Source organism: Emys orbicularis, chromosome 20 (genome assembly GCF_028017835.1).
Source record: "Emys orbicularis isolate rEmyOrb1 chromosome 20, rEmyOrb1.hap1, whole genome shotgun sequence".
Taxonomy (NCBI): domain Eukaryota; kingdom Metazoa; phylum Chordata; order Testudines; family Emydidae; genus Emys; species Emys orbicularis.
In genome coordinates, this window is record NC_088702.1 from 1909927 (window position 1) to 1928219 (window position 18293).

At 53.3% G+C, this 18293-nt stretch overlaps 1 protein-coding gene across 1 annotated transcript; it reads left to right on the forward strand.

Moving 5' to 3' along the window:
• Nucleotides 1–9462: 9462 nt before the first annotated feature.
• LOC135892590 (peptidoglycan recognition protein 1-like) lies at nt 9463–17464 on the forward strand. The gene is made up of 5 exons (XM_065420388.1): nt 9463–9610; nt 10640–10672; nt 15537–15747; nt 16720–16838; nt 17286–17464. The coding sequence occupies exons 1-5, from the start codon at nt 9463–9465 to the stop codon at nt 17462–17464; spliced, it is 690 nt and encodes a 229-aa protein (XP_065276460.1).
• Nucleotides 17465–18293: the final 829 nt, after the last annotated feature.

Consider the following 18293-nt stretch of genomic DNA (forward strand, 5'->3'; position numbering starts at 1 on the left):
CACAAACATAGAACAACACAGTCCCAATGCCCTTAATCTAAACCGACAAGGGAAGGGGATAGACCGCAGGAGTGCTCTGAATTCCTATCAAGCCCCATCAATCTTCCAAGGAAGCAAATCTGCCGTGGTTACTGGGCGTGGACTAAAAGCTGTTTTCTATCTCGGCTGTCTATGGATGCCCGGATCACAGGCTAATAACGAAGCTACTCCTCAAAGTCGACTTTCACGCACAGCTGCTAGGGAAATGATCCTAATTTCTCCTCCCTAAAAATTTCAACAGAGCCAAAATTTTGTGTGTGTTTAAATTTTCTGTGGAAAGTTTCTGGATTTTCGTTGAAAAACTGAAAACTGATCTGTTCCCACCCCCCCAGTTCAAAATTGAAATCTATTAGTTTTTTTAAACAAAACCCCCAAATTGACAAAAATGCATTTTTCCCCCCATGAACATTTCTGCCTTTTTTCCTCCAAAAAGCCCTTTTACATCCCACTTTTGTTTGACAAAACACGTTGCCCTCCTACTGCATAATTCTGTCTGTATGTCAAAAGATCACAGCTTGTTTTAAGGGTACCAAGATGAAAGGGACAGGAACAAGGACAAATTCTCCAGATCTCTGCTCCCCCTCTGCAGCAATGTCATTTACGGTGCTTTGGGGCAGCAGAAGACTGAAGCGCAAGTTAAAATCCTCACTAGAGGCAGGAATCCTGCGGCTAATGGGACCCACGGCGTGTCTATTTCTTTGGCAATAGCCAGAGTGCTGCAGACTTCTCATTCAGGCCCGAACTCTGAATGTGAGCTCTTCAGACTCGACAACATAAAGGCGCTGGCATGCCTGCCAAAGCCCATGCTAGAGGCAGGGGGGTGGTCTTGTGGGTAAGGTGTTGGCCTGGGTCTATGGACGCCAGGTTCCATTCCCAAACCTGCAGCGTGTGTGTTTAGCTATGTAACATGATGTGCTTTTATTTCCTAGGGCTTGCACCTTTAAATCTCGGAGGGCTCTGCATAGGCACCCCCTTGGGTTCAGTTCAGCGCAGCCTCCTGCAGCCCCCCACCTTTCTCAGGCTCTTGTAGGGATGCTACCTTTGCTCTTTATCGCTTCCCCGCGCCCTTCATCTAACCTGCAAGGTCGGCTGGGTGGAAAGTTTGTGCCTTTTCTTGTAATGTGGAAAATCCCAGCCCTGGTAGAAAGGCTTTGCTATGTGCAGCCTACAGCGTTAGTGTGTTTAGGCTGTATACGATGGACCTGGCTTCCTCCTGACGAGGAGAGATTACCCCAAATCAAGCACACTGTAAAGAATGCCAACAGGGCAAAATATCCCCCCCTCTGTACATCAGCCTGGAGTAAATGCGATTGCCATCTAAGCACAGCTGGTTACAGCAGTACTGGCTACAGGCACAGCGCGGGCTGCTTTCTGAGAGCTTGGGGTTAGCTTCACTCCTGAGCTTAAGTGGCACCTGCCTCTCCTGCTTGGAAATCAACGTCACCCTTTCGTCTGCAGCTGTTTGTGCTCCTGGCTGTCCAGGGCTCTTTTCTTCTGCCAGTCTAGAGAGTAAAAGAAACCCTTCCTTGAGCTTTTATTCTGGGAATAATCAAACCTGAACTAGGGTCCCCTAAGAATCTCTGCTTTGCAGCCAAAGCAAAAAGCCATTGCAGCTCTGTGGTTAATGAGATAACAGCTGCTTCCCAGCTCCTGGCAGCACCATGGCTTAGCTGGCTTCTGAGGAGAGTTACAGAAACACCCTTCTAGGTAATGTGATTGCCTGGCCTTTATTAATCCCAATCACAACCTTAAATACCACCAGCCCAACTGCATCTCCTGCAGGGATGGGCTGGAAAAAAGCCGCTCTCAGCAAAGCCCTGCTAAAGCAAAGCCACTCCCCTGTTAGGGAGCAAACAGCCGAGCTTTTATCCTCCCCTGCTGCCTGGCTCTTAAGAAGATCCACCTGCTACCAGCTCAGCAGCGTGCACCTGTCTTTGACACAGCAGCTCAAGTGAGACGTTCCAAATGGCCAGGCAGCTTCACTGCTTCAGACTGATTAGCGGGGGGGAAAGAGGTTTCCTCTCATGCACCTGAGCCTTTTTGGCTGTGGCTTCGCAGCGGAGTTCGCTGCGGCCTGCTCCCCCTGCCGGGTCGGCCAGCTCAAGTTCGAGGCCCTGCCAGGCTGGAGTGAAGCCGTATTGGGGGTGGCTGGGGGTCGGGTGAGGGGCAACACTGGGGGGTCAGGTTTTCCAAAGCGCTCAGCCCCCACAGCGATGAACCCTTTGGCAAACTCTGGCCCTGGTGTGTGGCCTTCCCCCCCTCACGCGGGGCAGAGAGGACACCACCGAGGCCTGCAGTTGGGGCGTCCAGCGCCTTCTCCCCCACTGGCCCGACGAGGCTGTTCCCCCGCGGTGTGGCCCGAGGAGCAGCCAGAAAGGAGAAGTTTCTGGAGGCTGATGCAATCGGACGTTTGCTAATGGAAGGAGACCGTTGCATCCCTACGGGACTCCCGGCGATGGAGTCGTGTTGCATCATCCCGGGCTGTTAGACCGACATGGTGAGGAAAGAGACAATCACGCTGCCTCCTGACCCATCAGGGGCCCCGCTGAATCAGAGCTGCTCCTGGGTCTAGATCAATGGTTCTCCAGCCCGGATCCCGCTCCCAATGCAGGAAAGGCAAGGAGGGGATAGACTGACCCCAGTGCAAGGTTCAAGGCCGGCTGGGCACCAGGGGGCATTCACCTCCTGGGCCGGACAGTCCTTCCGCCCCTGCCTCATTCAGGGATGATGCTGGGTTGGGAGTGGGCAGCATTCGTGCCTGTGGGGTGGGAGGGCAGAGGAGCTGTGCCAAGGGGAGGGGGGGAGATGCACTGAGTTGTCCCCTCTCCAGCCTGCTCTGTGCCACGCCTGCTTCGTTCTTCGATGTCCCCTGCTGCACCAACGGGAGCTTCCCCACCATTCCTACCAGGGGCCCATCACCGGGGGCTGCATTGGCATAACCCAGGGATGAACCTAAGCCCAGGATCTCATTTGCCATGGGAGGGGCTCGGTCCTGCACCCTTTGCTCGGTGTAACTCGCCCTGAGGTTTGCAGGTTGGCCATTCTCTCCCGTGCTGGGCCGGAGGGAGGTTCCCAGCGCTGCTGGGGCACTGGGCAGTGTGCACAGGGATTACTTCTCCCGCACCACTCCCCTGGGGGGCTGTCCAAACAAGAGGCCTCGTTAAAACCCTACCGTCCACATTCTGGTGGCGCAGCATTCCTCAGTGGGGCCCAGGACCCTCGAGGAGGGGCAAGAAGGGGCCTGCCGAATCTAGAAGGGTGAGGAACGCTGCACGGCGGGTTTGAAATAACTGCTTCCAGAATTAGACGTGGTTTCAGCAAAGGTGAATCTTTCCAGGAATGCAGGCCGGCTTCGTTTAATTTCTTACGGGGCTCCACCTTCCTCAGACTAGCTGCACCCTCACAGTCCTTAGCGAAGCGAGCCTCTCAACCTCCCCAGGGGACTCTATTTAACTCTATTTCACAGGAAACTGAGGCCCAGCGAGATGGAGTGATTTACCTGTGACAGGTTTGGGAATAGAACCTGGTGTCCATAGACCCAGGCCAACACCTTACCCACAAGACCACCTCCCTTGGCCAGGGGCGGCGCTATGTTTTTTTGCCGCCCCAAGCACGGCAGTCAGGACGCCTTCGGCGGCACGCCTGCGGGCGGTCCGCAGTCACGCGGATTCGGCGGCGTTTCTGCGGGTGATCTGCTGGTCCCGCGGCTTCGACGTACCCACTGCTGAATTGCCACTGACGCCGCGGGACCGGTGGACCTCCCGCAGGCACGCCGCCGAAGGCTGCCTGAGTGCCGCCCTCACGGGGACCGGCACGCTGCCCCCCCGCGGCTTGCCACTCCAGGCACGCGCTTGCTGCGCTGGTGCCGGGAGCCGCCTCTGCCCTTGGCAGGCATGCCAGCGCCTTTATGTTGTCGAGTCTGAAGAGCAGGCTTGATGCGCAGCAAGATAGACTCACACTAGCGTGAGAGAGCTAAGCTCTGGAACCGGTGACCAAGGGGCACAATCCCCATCACTGGAGGTTTTTCAGGACGGGTTGGACACTTCCCTGTCAGGGCTGATGTAGGTTTATTGGCTTGGCCAGCAAACCTCTTGAGGTCCCTTCCAGCCCCACGGGGCGACGACTCTGTAACGGCACAGACTAGACGTTGCCACCTTGAAAGCAACAAGGCAAGGGAGCGACCAGTCCATGCGAGCTTGTATGGCGGGGTAGAGGCCACGTGACACCGACCTGCACCAGCCAATTACTCCTCAGGGTAGAATGCTCGTAGGGAGCGCCTCTAAAACTTTGGGCCTGGGCAGTCACTGCTCCGACTGCCGGCTGCTGAGTGCCTCCGAAAAGTCAGGCCCCTGCAGATTAGGTTCAGAGAAGCAAGTAAATGCTCCGTGCTTTGGAAGCCTTCCCCTCCCCACCCCAGCCACGTGCCCTCCCTTACAGCTCTGCTTCGCTGCAGCAGGCCCAGAGGGGGTTAATTCTTTGGGCAGGTGAGGAGACGCAGACAGGCCTGTTATCTCCACCTCCTCTAGTGCTAGAGTCCCCCGTTTGGATGGTGGCCATGGGGCCATCTCGGATGCTTGGTTAGCCACTGGAAGAAGATACCTCAGTACGGGAGGGTGGTGGAAGACTACCCACCAGAGAAGGTAGGTTGGGATATGTGTGTGTGTTGGGGGGGGGGGGGAGGGGAGGACAAGGGGGAATGAGGGGAGAACATCAGGGTCATATTGGGGCCCTGCCCAGAGGATGCAGACACCTTTAGATGTACATGCACCCGCTAGTTCAACTACGAATGATCAGGCTCCGTGTTGGGATCCCTGAGTCAGTTCTGTGGCTTATCTTATGCGGGAGGTTGGAACACATAGTTGGGCTGGGAATCGAGGGGGCCTGATCCTCAGCTGGTATAAATTGATGTAGCCCCATGGATGTCACTGGGGCGATGCTGATAGGGGCTTCGACCTGATGACCCTTGCGGTCCCTTCTAACCCTGTGATTCTATGATTTCCCCCTGGCCTTAAGAATCCATCAAAACACACATGCCCAGAGGGCCCGGCCTTGCAGTGATCAGCCTGGCTTACCCAAGAGAGCGAGCGAGCATGTTCTGGGACGCACGAGTGTTGCAATGGGGTGTGGCAAATACCGTGCTAGAAACAGAATGAGCCTTCCAGGGCAGCATAGCGTGGATTGTGCTGGTACTTAGGAGCCCAATGCATTATTAAACAATCCATTTGTGAGCCTCTAGGGCTCCGAGGGTGCCAAGGAGCAGGCAGCGTGGATTTATCCAGAACAAATCATCCCACACCAGCCTACGTTTGCTCCCTTGACAGGGTGGCCGGCCTAGTGGACGGGGGGAAGCTGTAGACATGGATTTCTGTCTGACATGGCATAAGATGCATGAACTTCATGGGGGGCGAAGGAGCTGCACAGGTGTGAGAGGAGCACCTGGCCCAGGGGCTGACGAGTGTCAGGGGAAAGGCCGGCTGGCTGCATGCATCCATCCCCTGAGGTAACGTTCAACATTCAGCCCATTCCAAACCCTTCCTCGTGTAGCCTCCACCACATCACCGTCATGCTCTGGCCACTCCGGGCTTCCAATCTGAGGTGCATAGCGCGCCGGGGACCCAAATCTGCTACCTGGTTCCAGCCCTTGGGGCAGGATGTGTGTGTGTGTGGGGGGGGATTAGCTTTTGGCCCTGCCTGGCTCCTGGGGTCGGTTAGAGCAGCCTTAATGCTGCTCTAATTTGTGCTCTGGTTCTCCCAGGCCACAGCCCTGCTCCCATCCCCAGGCCAGCGGCAGTGAGCAGGGTGGGCTGCTGAGGCCCCCTGCCCAAGGGAGGTTCCAGACACTCTAAGGCTCTTGTTTCCTGCTGCAGTGACTTACAGGGGGTGTAACTCAGAATCAGGCCCTCATTATGTCTTGTCACCGTTCTTGCTTCCTTCAGTGCCGAGTAGGAAAGGGCTCAGGGCCCCGCCCGGCCTAAGTGGCGGCAGAACAACACACGCACACACGTCCCTCAGTGGGAAGCTGATGAAATTAGCAGATGACAAAAATAGACAACAGGAGATGAGTCTTTTACACACTGCACAATTATCCCGTGAAGTTCATTGCCCCAGGGGACCATCGAGGAATGTCGCCTCGCCCCATTCGGAAATGGAGCCGATGTTCACCAGAATCATGAGACCAGCATCTGCTGGAATAAAAAATGTGGGTCACCAGCCCTCATGCTTCAGGGCATGAACAGAACTCCAGGTAGGGTCAGGAAGGTGCTCTCCTCCTTCACTCCATGCTATGGGACTGCACAGCTGTGGAGGGAAGGGTGGTTCTGTGGTTAAGGTCACAGCCCTGAGCCTCAGAACAGCTGGTTTCTACATCTGGCTCTGGTTTTCTGTGCTGCTTCTGAGCAAGTCGCTTTAATGGCTCCATGCCTCAGTTTCCCCACCCATAAAATGGGGCTTATAACAGTGCCATGGCTTGCAAGGGTGTCTTAAAGCCTCGGTTGTCAGTCAGAGGGTGTGGAACTTGGATGCAAACATGGATTCAGATTTTTCCCAGCTTTCAGTGGTGTTTGGATCAGGTCAATAAATCGCAGAGATCCCAGGCCCACTTCACCTCTGCCTGATAAGCTTTCACTCCCGCTTTGCACGGATGTAAATGACCACGCAAGGCGCTGGGGTACAGAGAGTCAGACCCGCCATCGTCTTACCCTGCCTAGGGCAACGGAGGGCCCAATCCTGCAGGGTGCTGAGTGCCTTCAAGTCCCGTTGAAGTCAGTAGGGCTGCAGTGTGCTCAGCCCTGGGCAGACCTGGGACAGAAGCTCCTCGTGTGGTTCTGAGAGGTCCCTCCAGGAGTAGAAAGGGATGCATAGTGTGGCCTTTCAGAGCTTGAGTCTCATCTCACTTGCATGGGTGCAAATCAGGCCCGCTACATCGCAGTGCAGGCAAAGGGCCAAATTCTACTCTCATTTACATCATTGTAAATCCAGCATAACCCCACTGACTTAAGCAGAGTGACACTGGAGTGACACCATTGCCACTGGGAGCAGGTGCTGGCTCTTGGTCTTTGGGTCAGGTGCTGAGCTGGTGTAACTCGATGCCAACGGAGCCATGCTGCTCTACCCTGGGTGAAGCAATGCCGCCATCCACCCTGCCATGAAGCCGCTGGACCACGCTCGCCTGCAAGGAGGTCGCCAGTTCGTTTGAGCTCCTTCCTGGAGAGCGTGTCGGAATGCCCCTGCGGCACTGAGCTCTGGGGGCACCCGGGGCTGGTCCTTCCCTGGTGTTCGTTCGCCCCATCAGCTTGCTGCTGCCTCTGCTTAGCCTGAAGCCAACGCACATACCAACCCCCGCCCCAAACCCAAACCATTGTCCTCCCTAATAGATGTGGTCAGGACACCAGTCCCATCCTAAGAACATAAGAACGGCCGGACTGGGTCAGACCAAAGGTCCATCCAGCCCAGTATCCTGTCTGCCAACAGTGGCCAATGCCTGGTGCCCCAGGGAATGAACCTAACAGGTAATGATCAAGTGATCTCTCTCCTGCCGTCTATCTCCACCCTCTGACAAACAGAGGCTAGGGACACCATTCCTCACCCATCCTGGCTAATAGCCGTTCATGGACTTAACCTCCATGAATTTATCCAGTTCTCTTTTAGGATCTGATTTGTCTTCATCCACTTACTCAAACAACGGAGAAACCGTCCCAAGGTGTACGCGGAGCAAGCGGGTTACAAGACATTTCTAGGCATGCAGGAGACACCCCCCGATTTTGACACCACGGCAGATCGGAATTGCCTCCCGCCGTGCGTCTCGGTTAGCTCTGTAGCTTGCTCCTATCGTGTTTCATGCCAACAGCATCCTTAACAAGTACAAAGCAAAGCGCTCTTCAGAAATAACCCCTCCCCTGGGCCGTGGGAATTCTTCTGGGAACAATCCCACGCTCGCCGCCCTGGGGTCTTTCCCCACATTATTTGGAAAACGAACTCAGGGCTGCTGCACGGTGCTGGCGGTCTGGCCCTGGAGTCTGTTTATCCAGCACGCAGGACCAGGCCAGGCCCCCTTGGTGAACGCTTCCCTTAAACTGCCTCTCACCACTGGCCTGGCAGGGCGGCCACATACGTCTACACGGCACACTCAGGCCAGGCTCTGACTCGGGTTTGAGCCCAAGTCCCACTTCTGTCCCAACACAAATCAGTCTTGGGTCAGCGAGGACTCAGGAGCCAGGGTCCTCGGACCCGGCAGGGGGGTGGGTCAGAGCCCGAGTCTGGCTGTGATTGGAGTCTGAGCCCTGTCACTCAGCAGGGGGGACACAACTGTAGTGCAGACCTGAGTCGGGAGGGCTGCGCGGTGGAGTGTGCACACATCAGCACAGACCCGGGTCCAGCCATTGTGAACCCAGGTTTAAAATGCAGGGCGGATGCTCGAGTGCGGGGTTAGAAACACCCTGTCCACAAGCCCGGGTCCCACAGGCCCAGGTTCGGTGTGCTGGGCAGGCATACCATTAACAGCCTGTGGATTATTATATAGCCCCCCCCTCCTTCTCTCTATCCCCATGCACCCCCCTCTATCTATCTATCTATCTATCTATCTATCTATCTATCTATCTATCTATCTATCTATCCCATACACCCCCTCTATCTATCTATCTATCTATCTATCTATCTATCTATCTATCTATCTATCTATCTATCTATCCCCATACACCCCCTCTATCTATCTATCTATCTATCTATCTATCTATCTATCTATCTATCTATCTATCTATCTATCTCCATACACCCCCTCTATCTATCTATCTATCTATCTATCTATCTATCTATCTATCTATCTATCTATCTATCTATCTATCTATCTATCTATCTATCTATCCTCCCTCTTTCTCCTCATTCTGCCTTTATTACTGTTGTGTGAAGTGCTGCTTTTAATGAATTATCCAATTGCCACTGAAAGGAACATGACTGAAAGTGGGGAAAACATTACTGGAGACACAGCTGCTGTTTCAGCCAAGCCCCAGCCCTGACTCAGAGTCCAGGCTCATTTCCCAGTACAGTGGTACGAACGGGACGGGACTGACACAGGCCAGACTGGGGTGGGTGGTGGCAGCCTGTTGGAGAAGGCAACTAATGTAAGTTTCTGCTGCCGCCTGGTGGTAAAATACAGCCAGGGCTGTGCTTGGCAGAGGGCCTCTGTCTATAGCTTTGATGTGCTAAGCGCAGCGTGACTTATAAGGGAAACGTTAAAGCGCCTCACTTATGCAGGTCCTTTGATCAGGGCCCATAGGCCTTATCCTGAGCCCTTTTGGCCTCCCTTGCACAAGAGCCCAACGTAGGGTGACCAGAGAGCAAGTGTGAAAAATTAGGATGGGGGAGGGGGAAATAGGGCCCTATATAAGACAACCCCCCTAATATTGGGACGGTCCCTATCATATCGGGATGTCTGGTCACCCTAGACCAATGGAGCCCTCTCTGATCTTGAGCAAGAAGGGCCAGGTGCAGCCAGTGGAGGATTCGCCCTGCATCCAGGAGCCCTTGGGTGCTAACTCTCATGGTGTCAGCTATGTTAACCCCTTCCTGGCTGCCGGTGCTGAGGAAAGGGGTGTGTGGCCAGGGCATTCCCGGACCTCAGTGATCTCTGGCTGCATTAGTGGGCAGTTTAGAGCAGCCCTCAGACTGCTGTGTTCTGTACCAAAGGACTGGCCTGGGGCCGAGCTGATGGGATCAGGGAGCGGCTTAAAGCTTCCTCGCTCTCCCGCCATGTCCGTGGTCTGGCAGTAAGAGTGGCTCAGGCAGACAGGCGTAGCTGGGCTCAGCTTCCCAGGAGGGAGGTGATGGGCCCTGCCAGCCTCTTGCCACAACATGTCCTGTTGCTGGCTCAGCCAACCAGGAATGAACCCTGGAGTCTTTTACTCTGGGCCACCCGTCTGAACCCAGCTCAGAGCTAGATTTGTGACCGTATTCCTGCAAACCTGTAAAATGGGGATTCCCCGGAAGGGGGCAGTGATGGGAACCTTAATTAACGATGGTCCGAGCCCCCACTCGGCGGCGTTACCTTGGCCAAAATGGATGAAACGTGCTGGAGCATCTCAAATCTTTGGAAAGTGCAGATGGGTCAAAGTGACTGTATCTGGGAGTGTTTCTAAAGAGCCGTTGCACTAAAAGGCCTATGAAGATCCATTATAATTTCTTTGTTTCCTGATGCCTACTGAATCTCCCAGTGTTTTCTTACACTCCCTCATTAACGCTTTGATTGGACAGGCAAAATAACAGAAATTTTCTTCCTCTTTTTCTCATAAAAGCTGATTAAACCCTTCCCAAGTAGCCCCTGTGTTTTCAAGGATAAATATAGCTCCTTGCAATGACTGGCATTTCATTGTTTCTGTTCCAGCCAGAAAACCCCTTCTGTCCTCCGTTCCGTGACATCATGGTCCACACCCACGCCAAAGCCGGTGTTTCAAGACGTGTGCACTTGCCAGCTCTCACCCTTCTCTCCTGAATCACAACACACCATTTCCCGGCCAAGGGACTTTTTCCTTCCAGTGCTGTTTCAACATCTCCTTTCTCCCTCACGTCCACAGCCAATAAAAAGCGACACCTCCCTCTGTGCCTGCAGAACGAAGGCTCGGGGAGTTCGAGCGAGACCCAGGTAAATACTAGATGCTTTTTCGCAGCTCCCTTGCTCTTTGTTTTGCTTTGGCATTTCCACCCCACCCTTTCTGTCCAGGCTCAGCTCAGCAAGCCTCAGGGTTGCTGTCACACGTGATGGAGCCGTTCAGACTGCCCCAGTCAAGGGCTCCTGTGGTATATCTGTGTAATAACCCATGCCAGAGGGTTATTACCCATGCTAGAACCCTCTAGTGGCCGGTTCGTGTAAGCTACCTAGGAGCCAGCGGTTGCCAGCCCTTTCGCCGAAGCTGCAGCGTCTCATGCTTTGAACTCGGTAGGTCACAAGGGCTCATTCCCTGCTGTCCGCCTAAGTACAGCTGGTCACATTTGCGCCAGTTACTGACTCCTCTGTCTACCTTGCTGAGAGTCAGGAAGTTGCTGCAGGTGTTTAAGAACATGGGGAAGGCCCGAATTTCCGGGGACTTGAACCCATGGGAGTCAGGGTCATCTCCCCACTGCAAACTCCTCTGGCTGCCTATTGACTCTGGGCTTCAGGATTTTATCTGGGGTGCCGCAAACCCCCCAGAACACAGGCGCACGCCCTGTAAGCGTCAGACTGCTGGCTGGGTCTCGTGGTGAGGCTGGAGGACCGGAACTGGTGTTTGAATCAAGGCAGAGTCTCCTGAGAGCAGGGGTAGAACTGGGCCAGAATTCTCCGACAACATTTTTTTTGGGTCATAAAATGCCGATTGGTTGACACAGAAGCCCCCGGCCGCTACTGCCACCACCGGCAGTGCAGTGGGGCTAAGGCGGCTTCGGGGGGGTGTCTCCACGTGCTGCCCCCGCCCCGAGTGCCGACTCCGCAGCTCCCATTGGCCGCAGTTCCCGGGAGCTGCAGGGGCAGTGCCTGTGGGCAGCGGCTTGCAGAGACCCCCCCAACCCCCTGCCTAGGAGCCGCTACCAGAGGGGTGTGTGGGTCGCTTTCGGGAGCCGCCCGAGGTAAGCGCCTCATCCTCTCCCGCACCCCTGCCCCAGCCCAGAGCCCGCACCCTGCACCTCACACCCAAACTCCCTCCCAGATCCTTAGGCAGGTGTGTGTGTATGTGTGTGTGTGTGGGGGGGGAGGGCGGGACTTGGACCCATTCTGGGCACCACCAAAAATTATACAAACCTGCCGCGCCTGGAGTTAGATACTTGAGCGTGTTGTCTGGATTTGGCTCGGCTACCCAGAAGCCTTTGAGAGGGGTCTGTTGGGGGGCGTGTGCTAATCAGGGACAGGCAGAGGTGGGATGCTGTCAATCTGTGGCTAGTTAGCTGTGCGGGGGACATGCCCACATGCCCATAAGCACTACTGTGAAGATCCAGCGTGCTTTCTGGGTTAAATTCACCCTGGGCCAGCAGGAGGCTATGACCCACATACGATCCACTGTGGCTAAGGCCCCAGCTGAAAGGGGGAAACTGAGGCAAGGTTGAGGCTTGCTGCGGCTAAGATCCCAGCCAAAATAGGGGGAAACGGAGGCAGTTAAGGAGTACCGTGTGATATGCAATTCTTACCCCAGGGTGGGCAAAGTCCAAGAGACCTGTGCAGTAGCTGTGGAGCCGCTGCCTATCACCTAGAACCCATTTTAGCGGGCAGCTGTGGCACGACTGAACCGTGCCTCGGTTTCCAGTTTCAGCCACACTGGGAGTTCGGTGGTGCACAGGCCTCGTGCCAGTCCCCTGCCCAGGCGTGAAGTTTGACCTTCGGTACCTGAGCACCACGCTGCTCCCAGAGAGCATTCTCCGCCATCCACCAAGAGCCGCACGCTGAGTCTTGTTCAGACGAGCTCGGCTGGGAGTGCGACGCTGCGCCTGCCGGGGCTAAATGCATCTCATTAGCGAGCAGAGCAGGCGCTTTAGCAGCTGACCCCATTTAGTTATCCACAGAAAGGACGGCCTGAATACTTCCCCCTTCCTGTCCGAATGAAACCTCCCGTTCCAGGCCCAGGTGCCAGGGATTTCTACAAGGGTCAGTGGGAAGAAATCCCAGGAACAGAGCCCCAGCTGAGCCCCCATGTTTGCATAGTGTTTGTCCTGGCCCCCCAGTAGTGACTGGTCCACTAGAGGATAACAGCCTACTACTACTCCCCGCTAAGGGAGGTGAAGTGGGCGTGGTCTATGGCGTGGTGCTAGAGGTTGAAATCCAGCTATCAGGTGGGGCGTTACACTGGGACGGCTGCTACCAGAGCTCAGAGACTGTTGTCTTGTAACCCCTGGTGAGTGTGCATGGCAGGGCCCTGCCCTCCATGTCTGATCCATGGAGGACAGGCATCTCTTACAGCCCTAGCAGCTAGGGAACCTTAGCTCCTGCCTTTAGTTCCAGACCCTCACCGGTTCAATTCCTGGAGTGGCAGCCCAGGGGCCGTTTCAGTAGCCGCTGTGGCTATTGTGTTCCCACATCCAGGGGAACTTGGCTGGTGGATCTGGGCCCTGCGCAAAGACTCCTCTTGTGAGCCGGCGTGGCACTGGCTGGCTAGGAAGGAGCGTGCAATGGTTAGAGGGGAAGCCTAGGACTCAGGGGACCCTATTCCAGCTCCCTGCTCTGGCACAGATTTCCTGCATGACCCTGGGCAAGTCACTTAGTCTTTCTGGGCCTCACTTCCTCTTCTGGGCAATGGAGCTAACAGCCCTGTCCCGCCTCGCGACGGGGTGGGGAGGATAAACGCATTACAAATAGCAGGGTGCTGCCATCCCAGTCAGGGCCTAGACTGGCTGGGGAGTGCCTGAGTCACCAGCAGGAAGGAATGAAATAAGGCAGGGCTGGGCGGATGAGCCAGAGAATCAGGAAGTTGGGTTTGTGGGGTTACGCGCTGCCCTGATTCCAAACATGCAGCTCAACCCGATACTTAGAGAGAGAGAGAGAGAGAGAACTTGTAGTCAGGTTAGAGAATCCGCCCGTTCCTCTCCACAGGTACTAGAGAAATAGTGCGTTTGTTTCAACAGTGTCATTCTATGTGGAACCCTGTGGATTCCATATCGAGATCCCCATCGGAAAGGACAGACAGCCATCAGCTCTGGCGTCGGTCCTCTCCGAAAACCGGCGTTCTAAACTTTGCAGAACTCCTGGTCACATTCACGAGAGCCGATCGCACAGACTCCCTGACGAGGGCTTATTTCTATGCTGTGATTGGAGCTGTTTTCAAGCAGTCGACACTATTGAAAGCTTCTCTTTTGTTGTGAACATTTTCACGAGTTAGAATTGCGTTAGGAAGGTTTATTGACCAGAAGCCGGGTTTTTGGTACATTTCAGTAACGATTTGCTTCAAAGTGCCATGAAAAATGTTGCCAAAAAAATAGAAAATGGATCAACTCCGAACCCCGCTGAACACAAACAACGTTGACATTTTGCAAATTTTCCCCAAATTGTTTTTCTAATGTTTTTGACGGGCTGTTGAAAGCAAGGCAGAGGCTCCGAAGTCAAGGAGGTGTCGCAATGCGGAGCTGAGAACCCCTAAATACCTTTATAAAGCAGGGCCCAAGGGCAGGGACTGTGTTTTCCTATGGGTTTGACCGGCTCCTACCACAGCAGGTTCCTGATGATAGCTGTAGCCTTTGGGTGCTACTATACCATTAATAACTAGCATTCCAAACGATGTCCTGGTGCATTCTCAGCATCCTGCCAAGCCAGACTGATGAGATGTTTGTTTCCACCCTAATGGAGGGGGGCATGTGGGTTGGTTGTTTACCCACAGGAAGGCTGTTGGGTTGATAGAGTTGTTTTCTTCTCTAGCCCTAGGAATATACCTAGGTCCTGTTGCCATTAATGTTTGTCATGTCTTATGTCTTTGGATGCCCGTAGGTACCTTTGGTCCATACAGCAAATCACAAACAGCAGCATTATTATCACTAGCTATAATCTCACTTGCATTGGCTTGGGAACTCGGGGGGAAATTCTCCCAGTGGGCAGAAGGTCCGTGCATCACTCAAGCCCTGTTTGGAAGGTGGAAGTGAAGCCTGGGCCTTGAGCTGCCTCTCCGTGCACACCTGAATTCTAGGTTACGATCAGGGGCGAAACACAACAGGGGGGAAATCCATCCTTGGTGTAACTCCGCTGATATCCATCCAGCCATGCCGCCGACAACGTGGCTCTGTGTTTTGGACTTTATCGTTTGTCAGTTTCTTTCCCTGCACTGATTTTGCTCCTTGGAGCACTAGAAGTTTTTTTCTCCTGGTGTAAAGTACAATATTTGTTCCCAGGTCATTGTCAAGCTTCTTGCTTGGAGATTTTAACGGAAGGCCCCACAGGATGTTCAGGCTGGCCGTGTTCCTCTGTGCTCTGTGTACTGTCTCATGGGGTGAGTCCAGGGTTTATCTTACCCCCAGTTCTTTCAGTGACTTGGCATGGGCAGGCAGAGCGTTGGGGTGGGAGCCAGCAGAAGTGGGCTCTGTTCTTGTCTCTACCAGTTTCTCGGTGTTTGACTGAGACCAAGTCGCTTCACCGCCCTCAGTTTCTCCTTATCTAAAGCAAGAATAGTAATGTAGCAATGCACGTCTGTTCAGCCGGGTACGTGGCACAAAGTCATACAAAGAAGAAGCTGCCCAGAATGTAGCAATTAGGAAGGCTATTAGGGGTGTCTTTAAATTTTTGGTAGTGACAGTCACTGAAATGTCCGTAACTTAAAGCGGGGTTTTATGTCAGGGAATTGGAGGAAGCAAAAATCCCAAGAATTGGTACTTGGGCCGCTCAGCATTTACACATGGGTTCCACAAACAGGCCCTAAGACAGGATTATCCATTGGATATCGAAACTATCTGGCTCCGGCGTGACGGGGCGTTCAGAGAGCACTGCTGGCCCAGGCAGTGACGCAGCCTGAGGCTGATGGCAGCTGCATCCCTTCGGTTCATCTTTCTCTCTCTCCCTCCAGGGTTTCTCTGCCTTCGCATTGTCACCCCAGGCAAATGGGGCGGCCGACCCGCCAACTGCTCTTCGCCTCTCAAGGCAGTGCAGACTGGATACGTCATTGTCCTCCACACGGCCGGCGGCAGCTGCAAAACGGGGGCTGAATGCAACCAGCAGATGACGAATATCCAGCATTACCACATGAACAACAAGGGCTGGTGCAACATTGCCTACAAGTAAGAGGCAAAAGCACATTCTCTGGGCCCCGATCCAGCGGAGACGTACGCATGTGCACTAGCATCTAAGATAGCTCCGATGCTCAGTAGTGTAGCTAATGCACAGAACCAGCTTCATGCAGTCGCTTTTGCTTTTCACTCAAGCTGATTCTGGTCAAGAGATGAAGAAAATGCAGGAGAAATCTGTATAATACAAGCCAATGTTTTCAAATTTGAAAGCCTAGAATTAGGCATCTAAATCCATGTTTAGGCAGCTAAATAAGCAACTGTAGGCTCCCAACGTTGGGAATGTTGGTCTTATTTTTTTTAACTAATCACCATGAATCTATAACAAGGGATTCAACTCATTTAATGTTTTTGTTATTTAAAAAAACCATCGGCTCTACCCTCAGGACTAAAGATTCCCCCCTCCCATCCAGAAAACACTTGCAAAGAAAATGAATGTTTCACCTGCAGAGCCGGGGAATGCAAACAAACAAACAAACAACAAATTAGTGGGACGTAGCCAACATTTTTTTATTTTTTGTTGACATTTCAGAATTTCAAAATAATGTCAAAATATCTCAATCGTCCACAAAATTCCAAGCAGCGCTAGGCTAGGTAGAAAATCCCCACGCATTTCTATGAAAATATTTTGGTGACGTTACAAAAAAAATAAAAAAATGATGACGTTTCTATTCATAAAATGTTCAGAAACTTGTTCAGAAACTTTCGCCCAGCTCTGCTTTTCAGATCCTTACCTGCAAATCTGCCTTTGCTGTGGATTTAAGCTGCGATCTTCCAAACCTGCTTTTGCTGTTTGGATACCAATGCTAGCAGGGTGACGGGTGGCGGCGGTATAAAGGTAGAATTCTGGTTCAAACAAATGGCAATTAGATGTACGGCTCTCTAGGCAGCCTTAAGGTGAAAACCTCAGCTGTAGTACTGATGGCAAATTTTGGATTAGAAACATTTCCTTTCCCATCCCTGCAGCTTCCTGATTGGTGAGGATGGGAAGGTGTACGAAGGCAGAGGCTGGAATACAGAAGGCGCTCACACTTATGGTTACAATGATATCTCTCTGGGCATTGCCTTTATGGGCGACTTTACAGGTAAGCGACTTTCTTGGGTCCCGTTTTCCCATGGCTCAGAGACTCGGAGATAGGAGTCACTGCAGAAGTTGGACGCTCCCAGTGGCTATGGAGATTTTGTTGAATTGATCTGGGCATTTTACAGCCATATTCAATAGGAATTGATATGGGGGGGGGCAGAGCTTTTGATCTGAGGATCTCCCAGCCGTAGGTCAAGTTCGGCCCCGTGCTGGGAGACAGCATCAGGCCTAGCGCATGAGAGGTGAACTCCACCCATTGTGCGAGGCGCTGTACAAACACAAAGAGCTTAAGCCCAGCTCATGTGCAGCCATAAGCCAAAAGGGACAGGACATCGCTGGGGTGAGGGCAGCTTTCTTAAAGGCTCCCGGGATATCTGCCTGCTTGGTCCCTTCCCTCAGCCTGGTGCCTGCCCTGCATTCCACACCTCCTCCTCATGGTCTCTTTCAGGAAGGTCTCCCAACGCAGCAGCCTGGATAGCTTTGAAGCACCTGCTCCACTACGCTGTCGAGAATGGCTACTTGTCTTCCGACTACCTGCTCATGGCCCACGGGGACGTCAGCAATACCATTTCTCCCGGGCAGCCCATCCGCAAGGTCCTCAAGACGTGGCCGCATTATAAACACTGAGCGCTGCCAGCCTGGTGAATGACGCGCGTGGTTGTTGAAAGCCGAGGATGCTGGCCGAGGGATCCGGCTCTTTTCATGTGCTTAGTATATCTAGAGAGAGAGTTTGACTCTTAAATGTTTCAGGTTGGATTCTCAGCCCCAGTTCTGTCTGCTGAGCAGTGCACGGGGGAAACAATCTGGCTGCTTCCAGCCAGTTGAGAGCCCCCCGGTTGAAATTCTGACCTGGTGTCAGACCAACAGAGCAAATTCTTCTGCCGATTGCTCAGGCACCTGAAACCCATTGATTTCAATGCATTTTAGGCACCTTGTTGCTTTTGAAAATCCTCCTAGGTACCTAAATACTTTACAAATCTGGCCCTTAGAGACCATAGCCAGCTGCGGTTAGTTAGAGCAGCCCCTAGACTGCTCTAATTTATGTCAAGGCTGGGTCTGGGCCAGCAGGAGAATTCAAGGGAGATCACTGGCTCCTGACTGTCCTCTTCACCTTGCACCAAGCGTATCTTGCTGCAGGGGAGAATGTGGCCTGTAGCAATATATATTTTTTTATATTTGGGTGAAATTCAGTCCAGGGCAGAGGAGCTGGCGCAAGGTTTATGGCTCATTTAAAGCATGAAGACCAGTGGTGAGGCAGGGTCAGGCACTGCGTGTTTCCAGCTTCCCTCATCTGTTTAATTATGAAGCTGAGAAATCAGCAAAACAAACTTGGTGTAATTAAGGACACGGGCTAGCCCGGAAAAACAATGCAATAGATGAGCTCATCGTGCTTTGCTCCTCAGCTGACGATCTCACAGCGATTTATGAACGGTTAATTAATCCTACCTACACTCTT

Excerpts from the sequence above, each read along its gene's own strand:
- LOC135892590 (XM_065420388.1), top strand. The coding sequence starts at position 9,463 with ATGTCTGGTCACCCTAGACCAATGGAGCCCTCTCTGATCTTGAGCAAG. Across the intron at positions 9,611-10,639 it reads TAACCCCTTCCTGGCTGCCG|AACGAAGGCTCGGGGAGTTC; the intron begins GTGCTGAGGAAA and ends CTGTGCCTGCAG. Across the intron at positions 16,839-17,285 it reads CTTTATGGGCGACTTTACAG|GAAGGTCTCCCAACGCAGCA; the intron begins GTAAGCGACTTT and ends GGTCTCTTTCAG.